The sequence below is a fragment of the Scyliorhinus torazame genome, chromosome 1, assembly GCF_047496885.1.
Source record: "Scyliorhinus torazame isolate Kashiwa2021f chromosome 1, sScyTor2.1, whole genome shotgun sequence".
NCBI classification, from domain to species: domain Eukaryota; kingdom Metazoa; phylum Chordata; class Chondrichthyes; order Carcharhiniformes; family Scyliorhinidae; genus Scyliorhinus; species Scyliorhinus torazame.
The window spans coordinates 213,756,050-213,776,018 of NC_092707.1; the positions used below are offsets into that span (position 1 = coordinate 213,756,050).

General features: G+C 47.3%; 1 protein-coding gene across 2 annotated transcripts in view; it reads left to right on the top strand.

Moving 5' to 3' along the window:
• Positions 1–19,969, top strand: part of LOC140418751 (potassium voltage-gated channel subfamily KQT member 4-like) — a 1,006,403-nt gene that overhangs the window by 542,783 nt on the left and 443,651 nt on the right. For both annotated transcript variants that reach the window (XM_072502359.1, XM_072502364.1), the window contains exon 3: positions 11,398–11,524. In XM_072502359.1, the coding sequence (XP_072358460.1) occupies positions 11,398–11,524 (127 nt within the window). The remainder of the gene's footprint in view (positions 1–11,397; positions 11,525–19,969) is intronic.

A 19,969-nucleotide genomic window follows, 5' to 3' on the forward strand; every position in this document is an offset into this window, starting at 1 on the left:
CATTTGCTATCTGCGTACCTGGTTTGTGCTCCAGAGAATACTCGTATGCAGCAAGCAACAAAGCCCAGCGCTGGATCCGTGCAGAAGCAATGGGCGGTATTGGCTTATCCTCTCTGAAAAGTCCCAGCAGGGGCTGATGATCAGTCACGATAGTGAAATGGCGGCTGTACACGTACTGGTGGAAGCGTGTCACCGCAAAAACCACTGCCAGGCCCTCCTTCTCGATCTGCGCGTACTTTTTCTCCGCTGCAGTCAATGTGAGGGAGGCGAAAGCTATCGGTCGCTCGGCCCCGTTCTCCACCTTGTGGGACAGGACGGCCCCAATACCATACGGGGATGCATCACATGTGACGAGCAAAGGCTTTCCAAGATCATAGTGGGTTAGTAACCCAGACGACGACAATTGTTGCTTTACCCGCCGGAAAGCGGTTTCTTGCGACTGACCCCAAACCCAGGTGTGATTTTTCTTTAGCAGAAGGTGCAAAGGGGCCAGCGTAGTTGCCAGATTGGGGAGGAACTTCCCGTAATAGTTTACAAGACCGAGAAAAGAACGAAGATGCGAAGTGTCAGTCGGGGCGGGGGCCTGTTGAATTGCACGCACCTTCTCTGCGACGGGGTGCAGACCTTCGCGGTCCACCCGATAACCTAGGTAGACTACTTCCTTTGCCTGAAATACGCACTTTGTGCGACGTAAACGGACTCCAGCCTCCGAAAGGCGTCTAAGGACAGCCTCCAGATTTTCCAAATGTTCTTGCTCCGACGTCCCTGTAATCAAAAAGTCATCTAGGTAGACAGCCACACGTGGTAAACCTCTCAAAATGCCCTCCATAACACGTTGAAAAACTGCGCAGGCAGAGGATACTCCAAGGGCAATATTCATACATTCATATGGTTGGGAGGCAGGGTCCAGCTCCAACTGCAGGTAGGCGTGACTCATATCTAATTTTGTGAATGAGAGTCCACCTGCAAGTTTCGCGTAGAGATCCTCTATGCGAGGCATAGGATTTCGGTCGAGTCGGGAAACTGTATTCACTGTAAGTTTATAGTCGCCACACAAGCGAACTGTGGCTCCTTTTATTTTCCCCAAACCAGGCTGGAATACATCTGGGTATCGTCCTAGCACCTCAGTCAAACCTTCAGAAGCTGTTTGGAGGATGTGCTGCCATTGCAACCGCAAATGGCGCAACCAGTCCCGACCCAACAGGCTGGGCCCATGGCCGCGCACCACGATAAGTGGGAAACGCCCCTCCTGGCATCCATAGACAACAGGGGTCATTGTAGTTCCTGCAATGTCCAGTGGTTCCCCCGTGTATGTGGCCAACCTGGCCTGTGAGTCGGTTAATGTCTGTGTACCCTGCTTGATGCGGTCGAATGTCCTCTGGGCGATCACGGAGACCGCTGCGCCAGTATTCAACTCCATCTCAAGCGGGTGGCCATTCACCCGTACTGTCACCTTAATGGGGGCCACACGGGGAGCTGCCACACAATGCAGCTGCAGGCAGTCGTCCTCCTTCTCCACGTCCTCAGGAGTAGTCGCCGCAGGTTCATCCACATGGAAGGTACGGCCCCTGGGCTGGTCCCAGTTTCGGTCGGAACGACGGCGCCTCTGGCGTCCCCAGGACCACCGTCCGCGACGGGGTCGGCGCCTACAAGTCTGACACGGACATGGCTCCTCATCCATTGGCTCTGGAGACGGCTCCCTTCGGGGAGGAATGTCCGATGGCCACTGGCGTCGGTCCGGACGTTGCCTCGCCCAAGGTACCGCAGGAGTGTGGGGGGACGTTTTTGGACGGAAAGGGTTGCCCCAAGGCATGCACTTCCATTCCCTGTAGCTCCTGTACTCCTCGCTCTGCGCTCTCTCGGGACAAGACGATTTGAATGGCCTGTTGAAAAGTCAATGTTGGCTCCGCTAACAACTTTCTCTGGGTGGCTGCATTGTTAATACCGCAAACCAAACGGTCGAGTAACATTTCTGACAAGGTCTCACCATAGTCACAGTACTCCGCAATCCTGCGTAGCCTGGATAGAAAATCGGCAAGGGATTCTCCAGGGATCCTCTCAGCGGTATTAAACCGGTAACGCTGGACTATCGTGGACAGGGTTGGGTTAAAGTGTTGCCCCACTATATTCACAAGTTCATCAAACGTTTTGGTGTCCGGCGCAGCTGGGTACGTAAGGCTCCTAATCACCCCAAACGTATGCGGGCCGCAGGCGGTGAGCAATATGACCACCTGGCGCTCGTTTTCGGTGATATTGTTTGCCCGGAAATAGTAACGCATCTGTTGCGTGTACTGGTTCCAGCTTTCCAGCGCAGCATCAAAAACATCCAAACGTCCGTACAGAGGCATGGTATAATAGAAAACAACTTCCAACCTGTATCCAACAAAAATCCAGGGAGGTGGCTTCAGCAGTGTAGACAGCTATTCACTTTTACCTTCGTCGCCAGTTTTGTAAGGGCCACGAAGAATCCAGCACGAGTTTGAAGGATACAAAGTAATAACATTTATTTACTAACACATATATACATAACAGTAGCAGTAACTTCCCTTGCTACATACTCCTTCCTCCTGGTTCCTGGACTGGCCAGCTTATTTATACTAGGAGTTTACTAGTGGTTTCTCCGCCCCCCTCATTGGGGAAGCTCATACTCCCACAGGATTGTGGGATAGTCATTAGTCCCCAGCCAATGGTAAGTAGGCAGGTTATAACAGCATCGTAATTACCCTTCCCCCAATTATAAATCTTGCCCTGCCGTATGTTCTTATCCCTTTCCATTGCTGTAGTGAAAGTCACCGAATTGTGGTCACTATCTCCAAAGTGCTCTCCCACAACCAAATCTAACACTTGGCCCAGTTCTTTACCCAGTACCAAATACAAATACAAATGTATTGTAAATAGTTACACTTGTTTGATAGTTTAAAAGAAAGGGGTATATTGTAATATGTCTTTGGTGAGCAGCATGCCATCATATTAAATAAGTGTGTCATATGATCTAGCCTCAGTTTCATTTCTACCTGGAGCAGAACACAAACACAGCTCTGATGTCTTCAACCAAACTCTCCATATGTATCTTTTGTAAGAATCCTGTTTAATCCCTGTCTGTTCTCTTTTTCTCCTTTTAATTTCCGTTAATCTTTTCGTTATGACTATTTTTGACAATGGATGATTAATGCCTTTAAGACCAAGCAGTTTACCTTTAATTTAAAAACAGGAAATGGGCGGCAACCTGGTTCGATCCCAGCCCTGGGTCACTGTCTGTGTGGAGTTTGGTAATTTTCCTGTGTCTGTGTGGGTCTTACCCCCACAATCCAAAGATGTGCAGGGTAGGTGGATTGGCCAAATTTTCTTTAAAAACAACATTTTCTGACATTTCTCATATTTACAAACCATTCCGTATATACATCACATTTTTCTTACCCGCGTTAATTTACTTTATTGTACAGAAAGTTTATTTTGTCTTCTAATTGACCCTCTATACATTTCAGTGCCCTCTGGGTCGGCCTATGGTTCCCCCACCTCCTCTTCTCTTCTTTTGTGGTTTCCCCACCTTCCTTCAGTCTCCCCCTCCCAAGGTTGCGCAGTCCTTTGGTTCCTCATCTATCTTGTATTTTTATTCTTGACTTACTCCTCGTTGCTGGCCTTGAACAGGTTTTGGAACAGACTGACAAACTGCCCCCAAGTGTCCAGGAAGCCTTCTTCCGACACTCGGATGGCAAATTTAATCTTTTCCAGGTGGATAAATTCCGAGAGGTCAGCGAGCCCGTTTGCAGCCGTGGGTGGTGCTGCTGATCACCAACCGAGCAGGATTCTCCGGCGTGCAATTAGGGAAGCAAAAACAAGGGCGTTAGTCCCCTTCCCTATGTGTAGTTCCGGCTGCTCCGATACCCCGAAGATTGCCACTATCGGGCATGGCTTCATCCTCACCCCCACAACCTTGGACATTGCCTCGGAGAAGGCTGTCCAGAACCCATCAAGCCTGGGGCAAGCCCAAAACATGTGGGTGTGGTTGGCTGGGCCCCTCTGGCATCGCTCACATTTATCCTCCACCTCTGGGAGGAACCTCTGGTCAGGTGCGCTCTGTGCACTACTTTGAGCTGCATTAGGCTGGACCTTGCGCAGGAGTTCTCCCTGCTCAGTGCTTCGCTCAGAGTCCCCATCCTGCCTCTGTCCCCAGTCCGTCCTCCCATTTTTGTCTGGTCTCGTCCAGTAACTGTCCGTATATTTTCCCACATAGCGCCCCCCACCAACTTCCTTGCTGCTTGTGCCTATCAGGTCCTCTAGTCATATGGTTTCTGGGGGCTTGGGATACTCTACTGTCTCTTTACGTAGGAAGTGCTTTATTTGGAGGTGTCTTTTTTCCTGTCCTTTTGGTAGTTTTTCACGTCCTCGGCAGTTCGTCCAGTGTCGCCAGTCTGTCCCCAACCATCAGTGTGCCCCCGTCCCGCCTCCATCTTTTGAAGGTGATGTCTAGCATGGCTGGGGGGAATCTGTGATTGCTGCAGGTGGGGGCCATGGGGGACATTTTAGTTAGACCGAAGTGTTGTCTCAGTTGGGCCCATGTTCTCAGCATGGCCGCTACCACTGGGCTCATTGTGTATCTTGTTGAGGGGGATGGGAGTGCTTCTGTAGCCAGGGCCCGGAGGGTCATTCCTTTACAGGAGGCCTCCTCCATTTGTACCCACTCTGTGCTGGGTTTGTGTACCCATCTCCTCATTCTTTCTACCCAGTGGTAGTATTTTAGGTTTGGTAAAGCCAAACCTACAATACTACCACATCTTTGCAGTATCGGTTTGGGAATTCTCGGGTTCATACCCCCACAATCGCCATGATTAGACTGTCTACGTTTTGGAAGAAGGCCTTGGGGATGAAGATCAGTATGGATCTAAACAGGAAGAGGAACCTCGGCAGCACGTTCATCTTGATCGTCTGCATCTCCCCATCAGGGAGCGTGGCAGTGAGCCCCACCTTCGTAGGTCCTTTTTTACTTCCTCTACCAGGCTGGTCAGGTTCCACTTGTGGATCTGTGTCCAGTCTCTGGCTATCTGCATCCCCAGGTAACGGAATCTGTTCTGGGCCATTTTAATTGGGAGCCCCTCCAGCTCAGCCCTCCCCCATTTGGGTTCACTGGGAATGCCTCACTTTTGCTCAGGTTAAGTTTGTAGCCGAAAAAGGTTTCAAACTCCTTCAGGAACTGCAGTATTGCCTTCAGTCCTTCATGTGGCTTCGAGACATTGAGGAGCAGATCATCTGCATAGAGTGAAACTCTGTGCTCTCTGTCTCCTCTCCAGATGCCCTTCCAGCTTTTCACATCCCGCAGGGCTTTCGCCAGGGTTTTGTTTGCTAGCGCGAACAAGACTGGGGACAGGGGGTAGCCCTGTCTTGTTCCTCTCTGTAGCTGGAAATATTCAGAGCTGGTGGTGTTAGTTTGGATGCTCGCTTTGGGAGCGTTGTACAGGAGTCTTGCCCAGGTGGTAAACTACGCTCCTAACCCAAACTGTTCCAGTATCTCGAGGTGGAACTTCCATTCAACTCTGTTGAAGGCCTTTTCTGCGTCCAGGGAGACACCTCTGGTGTTCTCTCCCCGGGGAGGGGAGGGGGGGGGGGTGGTCATTATTATGTTCAGCAGCCGCCTGATGTTCGCTGTGAGGTGGTCCTCTGCAACCACCTGACAAACAGCTTTGGCTCCCACCCTGGGATCCTCCAATTCCCTATTGATTCCTCCCCTCCACCGCCACCCGGAACGCTTTGCGCATTGTCATGTGAGAGTACCTTTAAGAAATGGGTGTTTAAGAAATGTACCTTTAAGAAATGGGTATTTATCAGTGATGTCAGAGTGTGGGTGGAGCTGGGCTGTCTGTCAGCTTTTTACTTTCGTTTTAGTCTGTTTGCTGCAGGGTGTGTTTTAGTTTCGTTTTCAGAGCTGGATAGCTGCAGTCACAGCCAGAAGTGGTATTAGTCTCTCTCTCTGTAATCTAAAGACTGTACATCGATCCTTTGGTGATTGAAAACTAATAACTGCTCTCAGTAGTGACTTTAACTTGATGTGCTTCTGTTAAAAGTTCTTTTTTAAGTCTTATGGATGTTAAAAGGACATTATGGATTACTTAGTGTTGTAGTCTTTGGGGGTTGTATTTGAATTAATGGTTGCTAAGATATTCATTGTATGTTTTAAAAAGGTTAACTTGAGTTCATAGAATAAACATTGTTTTGCTTTAAAAAAAGACTTTTCCATTTCTGCTGTACCACACCTGTAGAGTGGGCCGTGTGCTCCCCATACCACAATCTATTAAAAGTTGTTGGTCAAGTGAACTCCATGATACACTTTGGGGTTCTTTAAACTCTGGCCCATAACAGCATGCACTCCCAGCCGGAGCGGGCCCCTCTCGCCAGACCATGGATCCTGTACCCCGGACACCCGCTCGTAACCTGGACCAGGTGCTGTTTCCCTCCCCGTTGCAGGCATCCACTCTCCGGACGTGATCATGTCCCCGGAGCTGTGTCCCATCCCCTGGGTGTTCGGATGTTGGCTGCTGCATGTGTGATGTCGCCTCCCGCAGTGTTCAGGTACCTTGTCCTGTCATCACAGTTTGATTGGGATGCTAGGCAATGACTCCCACATGCTATATGGTTTGCCCATCCACGTGAATCCACTTGGGTTATGTGAAGTACTTATTTAACTATGATTGCCAATTCCCTCTTCACAATAGCCTTCAGCCACATGGCCAGAGGCCTCGGCAGTCGATGGGGTTATGGGTGGTCGATGTGTCAGACGGGCAGGAACAAGGGTTGCTCCTGGAATGGGTAAACACGATCCAGGGGTTGGCATGGTGGTGTCACGAGTGGTTGCTCTCCCGGTTACCCCCACCAGTGCCTCCCGCCTGTTCTCTTCGCGCCCCCCCCCCCTCCCCCCCCCCCCCCCCATGCGGACGGTCCTCTACCCCCGGTGATGGCCCCCCACCCCTCGCCGAGCATTGGGGCAGCAAGCCCAGCGCCCCCGAGCTCTTTGCCTGTGAGTACTTCCTTGGCTCCCCACAGAAGCTCTTCCGCCAGATTCATCTTTTTCAAAACAAGCACTAATCGGTGCCAGTGTGACCACTTGCTGGGGAGGCCGCTGAATGACAGGGGGCTGTAGGATAAGGTGTGGCTCCTGTTAATTGTATGGAAATTGGGATTAAGTGGTGATAATTGGTTCCTCGCCATGCTATGGTGAGATCCCAATTTTGGCTACGGGAGCGGGCCGGTTGCATCGCAAACTGTTTGGCACTTGGTGCGGTTCTCATTTTCTGCCTCTCCCGCTATTCACCGGCCTTGTTTCACTTGAGCGGCAATGTAACGAGGCCGGAGAATTTCACTCAGTCTATCTTAAATTCCTACATTCATTCCATACCTTCAAGGGATGTCTTGAGAAATACATGAATAGCATGGGAATAGAAGGATACGGGCCCCAGAAGTGTTAGACGGGCAGCATGATCGGTGCAGGCTTGGAGGGCCAAAGGGCCTGTTCCTGTGCTGTACTTTTCATTGTTCTTTGTTCTTCTTCCTCTCCCCTGTTTGCTATCTTTGCTGTCACTGTGTTATACATCACTGGAATTTTAATTTCATATTTCTTCACCAGCTGTGAAATATTGCAAAGACCATTGCTTAAGATGGCGAGATTATGTTTCGACCCATTGGATCACACCCAAAACAGTAACCTAACACTATCTTAATATACCCTCTGATGGCTCATGATAGTTTGTGATTCACTGATAGAGATCATCAAGGTCCCAAGTTCGATTTCCTGTTTGTATTGAGTTAGCTGAACTCCACTGAGTAAAGTTAGTATCCAATGATTGGGTTCAGCATTGCTATGTTCAGGATTGAATGATGAGCTGGCAGACTTGCTCCTGACCTTGTGATACCTGTTGGAATGTGTTTGTGTGCGATCCTCGAGTCAAAATAACCCTTGATGCCCAGTATGTCAAAATAATATGCCAACATCATGTCAGTGATAATTGGAGGAAAGCTGGCACCCGTGAAGCTGTAGCCCACAAGACCCTTCTCCTTCAGGGGAGGTGGGAAGAATGGAAATGGTAAGATAAACTCTGAGGCATTTTGGACTGAACACCAATTTCAGAAAAGCCGAAAGGACACAAAGGATTCACTATACATTTCTTCCTGCTTCCAGTGTGTAAATACATCTGTTTACCTAAGAGTGCTGGGATGCAGTGGAATGTAAAAAAATGTACTTCTGCATCATTTCACACTGTTTCCTGATAGATCCTCACACACTTATCTGAAGAAACAAATTCCATCCTCTAACTCACTAGAATACAACCACAGTTCTGAGCATCTCGGGGACTAGTGGGAATAAGGTGTACTTTTTTAGTCAGTCTGAATGTTATAATTTTGTGATATGTGGGTGCAATTAGCTGTTTATCATGATGTGCTCTCAGGTTTTTCTCCCACCCCTGGCCTCTCATTCCCTTGAAGACAAGGATTCTTTTTCATACCAAATACACCCAATCTCCTTCCACACGTTTATGTGCCTCTGAATCGGAGTCTGACTACAGTTTAGAAACAGAAGGGAAACAAATAATTTCACTGACACTATTAATACAACATCATGTACATAACGTGCTGGCAATTTAACCTTGCTAGCATGGACTACAAGATTACTGGCTTTGGGTATGCTGACAATTATTTGCTGAGGAACTGAATGATTCTTAACCCTTCATTTTACTGCCTGAGATTTACCGCTGAAATTGTGGTCGAAAAATGAATGGGGTAGAAATTGGATTATTGACACTTTAAATTTTTCAATTTGGAGTTTCTTCGCCAACTCTCGGATGGCCACAGCTGAGTGAATAAGTATTTGCAGAAACATCAAAGAAGAAGTCAGCAAAGTCACATTTCTTTTATTCGTTCATGGGGCGTGGGCGTCGCAGGCTGTGCCAGCATTTATTGCCCATCTCTAATTGCCCTTGAGGAGCAGTTAAATCATATTGCTGTGGGTCTGGAGTCACATATAGACCAGACCAGGTAAGGATTTCCTTTCCTAAAGGACATTAGTGAACCAGATGTTTTTTTACAACTATTGGCAATGGTTTCATGATCATCACCAGATTTTTATTGAATTCAAATTTCACCATCTGCAGTGGCAGGATTTGAACGTGGGACTCCAGAGCAGTACTCTGGGTCTCTGGATTACTAGTCCAGTGATCACTACGCCACTGCCTCCCCGGTAATATTAAACACGAGGGGCCTGAACTTCCTCGGAGTGGCAAATAGCGCCTACTTCAATCTCAGTTTCTTACCTGAAATCCTGTCTCCCTGACCTTCTGATTCAGGTTGGATAAAATTGGAGTAGTGCAGTGGGTCCCTGGGGCCTAACATTGAGTGCAGATCTATCGAAGGGAAGGAAGGCACAGCCTATTTTTTACAGCACTAGCTTCCTAAAGTAGATAAGTTTAAAGGTCCAGTGAAGTTTAAAGGTCCTCCACAGGCAAGGAGAAGGTAAGTATAAAAGGTAAGTAAGTAGTATTTGAGGTGTGTTGGCGTTGGGCATCATGGAGGGGCATTGGGATGTGGGGGGAAATCAGGTCCCGGGAAGGGAAACAGAGATTAGTCCTCAGGAATTGGGATCATGGCGAGCTGTCGGGGTTGGTTTTGGATCAGGTCGGGCCTCGGCGGTGAAGGAGGTGTCAGATCAGACCTCCGGATTGGGATCAATACAGGCCAGTGGCAGGGTTGTGGGAAGAGTCCCCATGAGGATGGGTAGGGTGTCCCATGGAGTGGGGGGGGAGGCTGCAGGGGGTGTCCCATGGGGTGGCTGGGGAGGAACCTGATGGTTTGAGGGTGTGAGGTGAGTCCCGTGGAGCTTAGTGTGGGTCTATGCAATAGTTACCTTGCAATAATTGCCATGCAAACAGTCTTCAAGAAATTCCGAAGGGGATTTTCCTCGTGCATCTTTGGGCTAACCTTGGGCTCCACCTTCCTCCATAATATAACACTCTGGAGCTTGGAAGTTAAGGCTCATAATTGACTGCAAAAATTCAGCTTGAATAATGAGTGCACTGGCAATTGATAGAAAAAAATAGTCTTGATCATCTGACACTTTTAATAATCACCTCATCGCCATCCATCCCCAATACCACCCCATTCCCCCTCAGATCACCCATGCCACCTCCATATCGTTTCCATGCCCTCCCCATGTACCCTCCATAATCTCAACCAAGCAGAGCACTATCTATAGTTTCAGGAGCAATGTAATAGCAATGACAATGATCTTAAACTCATTGAAAAATAAGTAAACCTGTAACAATCTAATAAAACTCTTGAATTTAAACCCAGTATCACTGGAACCAGAAAGAAAAAAAATCCCCCAATGCAAATCAAATTTCAATAGGATACGTGTCTATTAGGTTTGTAAACAAACAATGACACACAAAGACATATTTTATTATTACAACTTCTTAAAAGTGTCAATTATTCTTGGATCAGCCAATTGAACTGAAACCATTATCAGTTTAAGAAACCCAGCCAAGCATTCATAATGGCTACAGCTGTCATAACGTACGTTTCTAGTTATATTGCCTGTAACTGTCAACACCGACACAATAGTGGTCAGTGTAAGGGTCAACTTACTTTTGCAGAACAGATTTCTAAGATGAATCACTGAATTAAAAACACACCCACATTACAAACAGTGATTTGACAATACATCCAAAGCAGCTCAGTGGCAACTTGATGGGAATCAGTGGTTTAGGCCTTCATTGGTCAAATGTTTTACTGGACCCAAAGGTTTGAAAGGAATAAAATGGTCAAAAGTAAACTTCAGCAGGAATCTAGCAGAATGCAAATACAGGCAGACTGCCGTGTGAGAATTAAAAGAAGGATCTCAGATTATGTAGACAAAATATCTAAGCTTTAGGATCACCATCTTTTGTTTGCTTTAGTCATGCTTGGCATTAGAATGCTGAAGAGTTGACAGGTGTCTGAGCATGGGAAGTCAGAGATCCTGAGACTCTGATCATGCATAGGTGGGCAGTGGCTGCATTTTACCAGCCCTGTTGGCACAAGTGAGAAAGCGGAGGGATGGTAAAATGGCAGTGGAAGACATGGGGAGGAGAGTCTCTAACGTTCCTGCTGTCACAGGATATTAGCAGTCGTGGAAATTTCAGCAGTGCGCTCACCCACTTGGCTATTTATGCTAATTAAGTGCCTAATTTGGGAGTGGATAGATCATAGATTGTCTTTGTAGGCTAAATTCATTATTGGGAAATGGATGAACTACATGGGAATATTACTCATGTGTAGGGTTGACCTCACTGGTGTGGAGTGGATGGACTGAAACATGACCATTTAGAGTGGAGGAAAACACAGTATTAATGCTTTTTAATTTATCCTGTTTTCTAGGAATTCGTCATGATCGTTGTGTTTGGGCTGGAGTATGTGATTCGGATTTGGGCAGCTGGCTGCTGCTGCCGGTACAGAGGAGTGCAGGGGAGGCTCCGATTTGCTCGTAAACCGTTCTGTGTAATAGGTAAAAGAAGCTACATCACGTGACAAATTTTAATAAATATCTAGATATCAGCAAACAAAGCATTTATATTAAAGAAGCAGAGAATAGATTTTTTCAGTTTGTTTGTTCTGCCAAAGTATATTCACATTTTTACAGTTTTATTATCAATAATGAGGGAGTTTCCTCCCTCCTCCTTTATAGATATACAGACACATCACAATCCTTTTTTAAAAAAAGTTTTAAATTTTATACTTAAGGCTTTTTTATACTTAAGTGCATTTTATACTTATGTGGATCGGGTGCGATAAACAAGAACTCTCCGTTAGCATCGGTCAACCCCCCTCCAACCCCTTTTTTTTTTTGATACTTTATTCGGTCAGATAATTTACAGTAGGTGTGCAGCTCTTCCCCCTTCCCCTTTCTCTCATTCTCTGTCGATTTCCCCACCGCCCTGTTTTCGGTGTTTCTTTGGGGTCCTGTTCTTTTTGGCCTTGCTCTAGGACCCCTATTATCCATTCCGGCCATTCTCAAACTTCCCCCACCTCTTTCCCAGGCCTCCCCTACCCCCTCCCTTCCCTCTCTGTTCCCTGCTGTCTTGTTGGCTCCCATGTGCCCCCTCCCCTTGCTCTATTGGCTGTTGGCTTCAAAGAGATCCTGGAACAAGTAGGTAAATGGCCTCCACGTTTTGTGGAAGCCATCCTCTGACCCTCGGATGGCGAAATTGATTTTCTCCAGGTGGAAGGATTCCGACAGGTCTGCCAGCCAGCCTGCAGCTGTGGGTGGTGCTGCTGTCACCAGTCAAGGAGGATTCTTTGGCTGGCGATGTGGGAAGCAAAGGCATCAGCCCCCTTCCCCATAAATAATTCTGGCTCGTCCGATACCCCGAAGACTGCCATTTTTGGGCACAGCTCCAACCTCACCCCAACAATCTTGGACATTGCCTCGAAGAAGGCAGAATCCGACAAGTCTGGGGCATGCGCAGAACATGGGGGCGTGGTTGGCCGGGCCTCCCTGTCACCGTTCCCATTTATCCTCCACCTCCTGGAAGAACCTGCTCATTAGGGTCCTTGTCAGGTGCTCAGTTGCATGAGGCCCTGTTCAGTGCTTTGCTCCAGAATCCCGCCCTATTTCCATCCCTAGTTCTTCCTCCCGTTTTTCCCGTGGGGATTGTCCCCTTTCTAATAATTGTCCATACAAGTCCCCCCAGTTCCCCCCTCCCAAGTTACCCACGTCCAACAGTTCCTTTAATATTGTGCATCTCTGGGTCCGTAAGTATGTTGTTGTCTCCTTGCGGAGAAAGTTCCTAACCTGTAGGTGTTCAAGTTCATTCCCATTGGGTAGCTGTAGTCTCTCTGTCAGTTCGTCTAAGGTCGCTAACCTGTCCTCTGTGTACAAGTCTCTAACGGTCAGTGTCTCCCGTCATGTCTCCACCTACTAAAGGTGGAATCTAGCATGGCTGGCATGAACTTGTGATTGTTGCAGATGGGGGACAAGTGGACATTTCCATCAGGTTAGCCAGACAGCAGGTTAAAACTGACTTTTGAATATAGTTAGCAAACACAGGAATACTTGTCAGCCTCTAGATAAACAATTCGTCCTAAAGACAGCTTGGAGAGGGTGAGAGAGATCCTTTAGGAAACAGCCTGCAGACTCTTGCCTGTGTCAAGCTATTGTTTGACTTTGCAGAATTTTGCAAAAGCTGCTGTTCTGTTCACAGCCAAATCTAAACTGACTCAAAACCTGACTGCTTCAGGCCCCGACTCCTCCCATTAATTACATCATCCTTAACCCACTCACATCCCATGGCCTGATTACTTAAGTTTAAACAAAATGTCTCTAATTATCTACTCCCCAGAAATCATGCCAAAAATAATATAAGAACATAAGAATGAGTAGCAGGAGTAGGCGATCTGGCCCATTGAGCCTGCTGCGCCATTCAATGAGATCATGGCTGATCTTTTGTGGACGCAGCTCCACTTTCCGGCCAAAACACCATAACCCTTAAATCTATTAGGCTTGTCCTTTTACACATGTTGTCTATAACATTAGACACTTCGACCAGTTTATATTAAAACTCGTTTACCCAGGTGCTCTTCTTACTCATGAGACAAACCAAGGACAAACGTGGATTTGTGGTTCAACCCGATTTTATTAAAGAATCTTATTATCAAATCTATATTTAAAAACTCTTAATCCTTAATAGAACTTTTTAAAAATAAATTTAGATACCCAATTCATTTTTTCCAATTAAGGGGCAACTTTGCGTGTTCAATCCACCTAACCTGCACGTCTTTGGGTTGAGGGGGCGAAACCCACACAAACATGGGGAGAATGTGCAAACTCCACACGGACAGTGACCCAGAGCCAGGATTGAACCAGGGACCTCGGCGCCGTGAGGCAGCAGTGCTAACCACTGTGCCACCGTGCTGCCCCCTTAATAGAACTTATTAACATACTGTACTGCCTATCAAACTCTGAAACAGCTGAGCTTGGTCAGGCTGCTCTATCGGGTACAACTCTGTCTTTGCTGTGCTCTGCTGATGCCGATGATCTTGCTTCTGAACTCCGGGTCTCTTCTTCTACCCCTCCCTCTCATTTCCGCACCCTTCTGGATGGTTCTCTGGTTTCCAGCCAATGAGGTTATCAGAGGATTTGGGGGTCGCTGCACGCAATTGGATTGCCGATTCTTTGACGCCAGGAGCAACCTAGGTGTTCATCCTCAGGTGAATGGATTGCAAAAAGCCTTTCCATATATGGTAACTGAGGTCCCAGTGGACCTGGTAAATGCTGGCAAATACACAAAAGAATGTCCTTATTTGGTCAAGGCTGAGCACCTCCGGTCTCAGTTTCCAGGAGAAGTCTAGGCTTGCCCTTGCTCGTCTCTGACTAGTGTCTGTGTTAAAATCTGGCCTGTCCTAATTCCCAGCAGGCCTATCTGCTCAAGCTGTTGGCTGCTGTTTAATTTAGATTGTCCAAACTGGCCTAGCTTTCATGCCGTTGGACACGTAGCCACAGACATAAGCATGGTTGGAAATAAGGATGACATCATTTTTATGATGGCTTCTATAGCCACAGTGTCTGCCTGCCTTTTAATAATGTTTCCAGTCATGATCACCCTGTAGCATTTCTGTAATAGTAATTAGATCATACCCATTTACTTCTATTTGTGCCTTTAAATCGTCTACCTTGCCCGTAACCTTAATAGTTGATGCTCACCTTTCTTTTCCCTGCTTTCTAATTTCGTGGGTGTCTCCCAGGGGATTGGAGGCCCCAAGCTGAATGGTCTTTGGCCAAGGTGCCAGGCTGGCATTTTTTGGGTGTGGTGGGCTATATTAGGGGTATCGCGGTACCTAGGTGGGATGTACCTTATACTGTAGTATGAGTGGTGGAACCTGCCTGCTGGTTCTGCCCAGCAGGTGGAGCATAAGAGTCTGTGTTTCACCCACAGCAGTCACTCTGTACCGGAGCTGCTGGGGTAACTACTTGTTCATTAAAGCTTTCAATTGGACTACAATCTCGCTTCAGTAGTGATTGATCGTGCATCAATTTAATGAACAAGAATTGAAGAATGGCTGCTCTCCGCATCAAGCCAGAGTGTCTACAAATCAACCCCAACGCGGCAAATGCAGCAGCAACTTTTAAACATTGGCTGGCATGTTTCAACGGGTACATGAGGATGGCCCCGACTACCCCCACGGAGGAACAGAAAATGCAAGTCCCCCACTCAAGGGTGAGCCCAGAAATCTACACGCTTATCGAAGACACGGACGGTCACGAGGACGCAATGACTTTGTTAAAAGAGCACTACATCCGCACTGTGAATCAGGTATACGCTCAGCATCTTTTAGCTACCAGACAGCAGATCCCAGGGGAATTACTGGATGATTTTTACCACGCATTGTTGGTGTTAGGTAGAAACTGTAACTGCCCACAACTCTCAGCCAATGACCACACTGAACTCTTAATACGGGATGCTATTGTTGCGGGCATGCTGTCCTCTAAAATCCACCAGCGACTGCTGGAAAACGATACGCTTGGGCTTAAAGAGGCACGGAAACTTGCGCACTCCCTAGATGTAGCCTCCCGCAACGCCCAGGCCTACGTTCCCGACCGTGCGGTACCCGTATGGACAGGAGGGACCCCACATGCGGCCGATTCCAAAGCACCCCTAAATTCCCCACAAGCTTGTGCAGTGCGGCAGCCAGGAAACCCCGGTGGGGGGGCCCCAATGCTATTTTTGCGGGCAAAACAAACACCCCCGGCAACGCTGCCCGGCCCGATCCGCAATCTGCAAGGGCTGCAGGAAGAAGGGGCACCTCGTGGCAGTATGCCAGGCCCGGTCGGCCGCCAATGTGGTAAGCTATATTAAGGGTATCGTGGTACCTAGGTGGGATGCACCTTATACTGTAGTATGAGTAGTAGAACCTGCCTGCTGGTTCAGCCCAGCAGGCGGAGCATAAGAGTCTGTGTTTCACCCACAGCAGTCATTCTGTACTGGAGCTGCTGGGGTAACTACTTGTCCATTAAAGGCTTCAATTGGACTACAATCTCGCTTCAGTAGTGATTGATCGTGCATCATTGGGCTCACGCGAGATTGGGCCTGGGTTGCCCTGCATGGGTATTTGAGCGATGCGAGTTGGCGCCATGGACCCTCTGATAATGCAGGTTAGGGGAATGGTTGGCATTCGTTTCGAGGGGCCTCGGAGATCTCTTGCTACACTGTGGGAGTTCCGGTGAGCAGAGCTCCCCAGTGTACAAAATGGGGTTATGTGTAGCCTCGGCTGCGCGTTCCCTGCTGAGGCCTCTTATAACATGCGAGTCGCATTGAATAGACATGTGTTTCTCGGTGCTGCGAGCGCTGGGAAACATTTGGCTATATTAGCGCGCCCTTTAGTTCCCATTTCGTTGAATCAAGCCCAAATTCGTACTTTGCTTCTGTCTTCACAAAGGAAGCTATGAATAATGTACCGGAAATTCTGAATCACACAAGTTTTCTTGAGGAGCTGAAGGATATTAGTATTGGTAGAGAAATTGCTTGGAGAAATTAATGAGAGTGAAGGCAGATAAATCTCCAGGGCCTGATAATCTACATTCCAGAGTAGTTCAGCAAGTGGCTCTAGAAATGGTAGATCCATTAGTGATCATTTCCCAAAATTCTTGGACTCTGGAATGGTTCTTACAGATTGGAGGGTAGCTAATATAACCCCGCTATTCAAAAAGGGAGGTAGAGTGAAAACAGGGAACAGTAAACTAGTGAGCCTAACATTGGTCGTAGGGAAGTTGCTGGAGTCCATTCTCTCGGATTTCACAGCACAGCATTTGGAAAGTAGTGGTATGATCCGACAAAATCAGCAAGGATTTACCAAAAGGAAATCATGCTTGACAAATCTACTCTAATTCTTTGAAGATGGAACAAATAGAGTTGACCAAGGGGAACCAATGGATGTGGTTTATTTAGACTTTCAGAAGGCTTTCAACACGGTCTCATATAGCAGATTAATATGTAAAATTAAGGCGCTTGTGATTATGGGCAGTGTCTTGAGATGGACAGAAAGCTGGTTAGCAGACAGGAAGCAAAAAGTTGGAATAAACGGGTCTTTTTCTGATTGGCAGACAGTGATTAGCGGGATACCGCAGGGATCTGAGCTGGGACCCCAACTGTTCACATTTTTTGTTAATGATTTGGACGAGGGAACTAAATATATTATCTTCAAATTTGCAGATGACACAAAGTTGGGTGGAGGGGTGAACTGTGAGGAGAATGAAGAGATGCTTCAGAGGGATTTGGATAGTTTGAGTGAATGTGCACATGCATGGCAGTTGCAGCATAATGTGGATAAATGTAGCAAAAATAGAAAGGTAGGTTATTATTTGAATGGGTGTCAATTGAGAGAGGCAATACTCAGCGAGATCTTTGTATCCTCGTGCATCAGTCACTGAAAGTAAGTGCACAGGTACAGCAGGCACTAAAGAAGGCAAATGGTATGTTGCCCTTCATAGTGAGAGGATTTGAATCTCACAATAGGGATGTTTTACTGCAATTGTATAGGGCATTGGTGAGGACACACCTGGAGTATTGTGTGTAGTTTTGGTATCCTTATCTGTGGAAGGATGTTCTTGCTATGGAGGCAGTGCAGCGAAGGTTTACGAGGCTGATTCCTGGGATGGTGGGACTGTGATAGGAGGAGAGACAAAGTTGGCTAGGATTATATTCATTGGAATTTAGAAGTATAAGAGGGAATCTCATACAAAGAACAAAGAAATGTACAGCCCGGGAACAGGCCCTTCGGCCCTCCAAGCCCGTGCCGACCATGCTGCCCGACTAAAATACAATCTTCTACACTTCCTGGGTCCGTATCCCTCTATTCCCATCCTATTCATGTATTTGTCAAGATGCCCCTTAAATGTCACTATCGTCCCTGCTTCCACCACCTCCTCCGGTAACGGGTTCCAGGCACCCACTACCCTCTGCGTAAAAAACTTGCCTCGTACATCTACTCTAAACCTTGCCCCTCTCACCTTAAACCTATGCCCCCTAGTAATTGACTCCTCTACCCCGGGGAAAAGCCTCTGTCTATGCCCCTCATAATTTTGTAGACCTCTATCAGGTCGCCCCTCAACCTCCTTCGTTCCAGTGAGAACAAACCGAGTTTATTCAACCGCTCCTCATAGCTAATGCCCTCCATACCAGGCAACATTCTGGTAAATCTCTTCTGCACCCTCTCTAAAGCCTCCACATCCTTCTGGTAGTGTGGCGACCAGAATTGAACACTATACTCCAAGTGTGGCCTAACTAAGATTCTATACAGCTGCAACATGACTTGCCAATTCTTATACTCAATGCCCCGGCCAATGAAGGCAAGCATGCCGTATGCCTGCTTGACTACCTTCTCCACCTGTGTTGCCCCTTTCAGTGACCTGTGGACATGTACTCCTAGATCTCTTTGACTTTCAATACTCTTGAGGGTTCTACCATTCACTGTATATTCCCTACCTGCATTAGACCTTCCAAAATGCATTACCTCACATTTTGTCCGGATTAAACTCCATCTGCCATCTCTCCGCCCAAGTCTCCAAACAATCTAAATCCTCCTTTATCCTCTGGCAGTCCTCATCGCTATCCGCAATTCCACCAACCTTTGTGTCGTCTGCAAACTTACTAATCAGACCAGTTACATTTTCCTCCAAATCATTTATATATACTACAAACAGCAAAGGTCCCAGCACTGATCCCTGTGGAACACCACTGGTCACAGCCCTCCAATTAGAAAAGCATCCTTCCATTGCTACTCTCTGCCTTCTATGACCTAGCCAGTTCTATATCCACCTTGCCAGCTCACCCCTGATCCCGTGTGACTTCACCTTTTGTACTAGTCTACCATGAGGGACCTTGTCAAAGGCCTTACTGAAGTCCATATAGACAACATCCACTGCCCTGCCTGCATCAATCATCTTTGTGACCTCCTCGAAAAACTCTATCAAGTTAGTGAGACACGACCTCCCCTTCACAAAACCATGCTGCCTCTCACTAATACGTCCATTTGCTTCCAAATGGGAGTAGATCATGTCTCGAAGAATTCTCTCCAGTAATTTCCCTACCACTGAAGAAAGGCTCACCGGCCTGTAGTTCCCTGGATTATCCTTGCTACCCTTCTTAAACAGAGGAACAACATTGGCTATTCTCCAGTCCTCCGGGACATCACCTGAAGACAGTGAGGATCCAAAGATTTCTGTCAAGGCCTCAGCAATTTCCTCTCCAGCCTCCTTCAGTATTCTGGGGTAGATCCCATCAGGCCCTGGGGACTTAACTACCTTAATATTTTTTAAGACACCCAACACCTCGTCTTTTTGGATCTCAATGTGACCATGGCTATCTACACACCCTTCTCCAGACTCAACATCTACCAATTTCTTCTCTTTGGTGAATACTGATGCAAAGTATTCATTTAGTACCTCGCCCATTTCCTCTGGCTCCACACATAGATTCCCTTGCCTATCCTTCAGTGGGCCAACCCTTTCCCTGGCTACCCTCTTGTTTTTTATGTACGTGTAAAAAGCCTTGGGATTTTCCTTAACCCTATTTGCCAATGACTTTTCGTGACCCCTTCTAGCCCTCCTGACTCCTTGCTTAAGTTCCTTCCTACTTTCCTTATATTCCACACAGGCTTCGTCTGTTCCCAACCTTTTAGCCCTGACAAATGCCTCCTTTTTCTTTTTGACGAGGCCTACAATATCTCTCGTTATCCAAGGTTCCCGAAAATTCCCGTATTTATCCTTCTTCCTGACAGGAACATGCCGGTCCTGAATTCCTTTCAACTGACATTTGAAAGCCTCCCACATGTCAGATGTTGATTTGCCCTCAAACATCCGCCCCCAATCTAGGTTATTCAGTTCCCGCCTAATATTGTTATAATTAGCCTTGCCCCCAATTTAGCACATTCATCCTAGGACCACTCTTATCCTTGT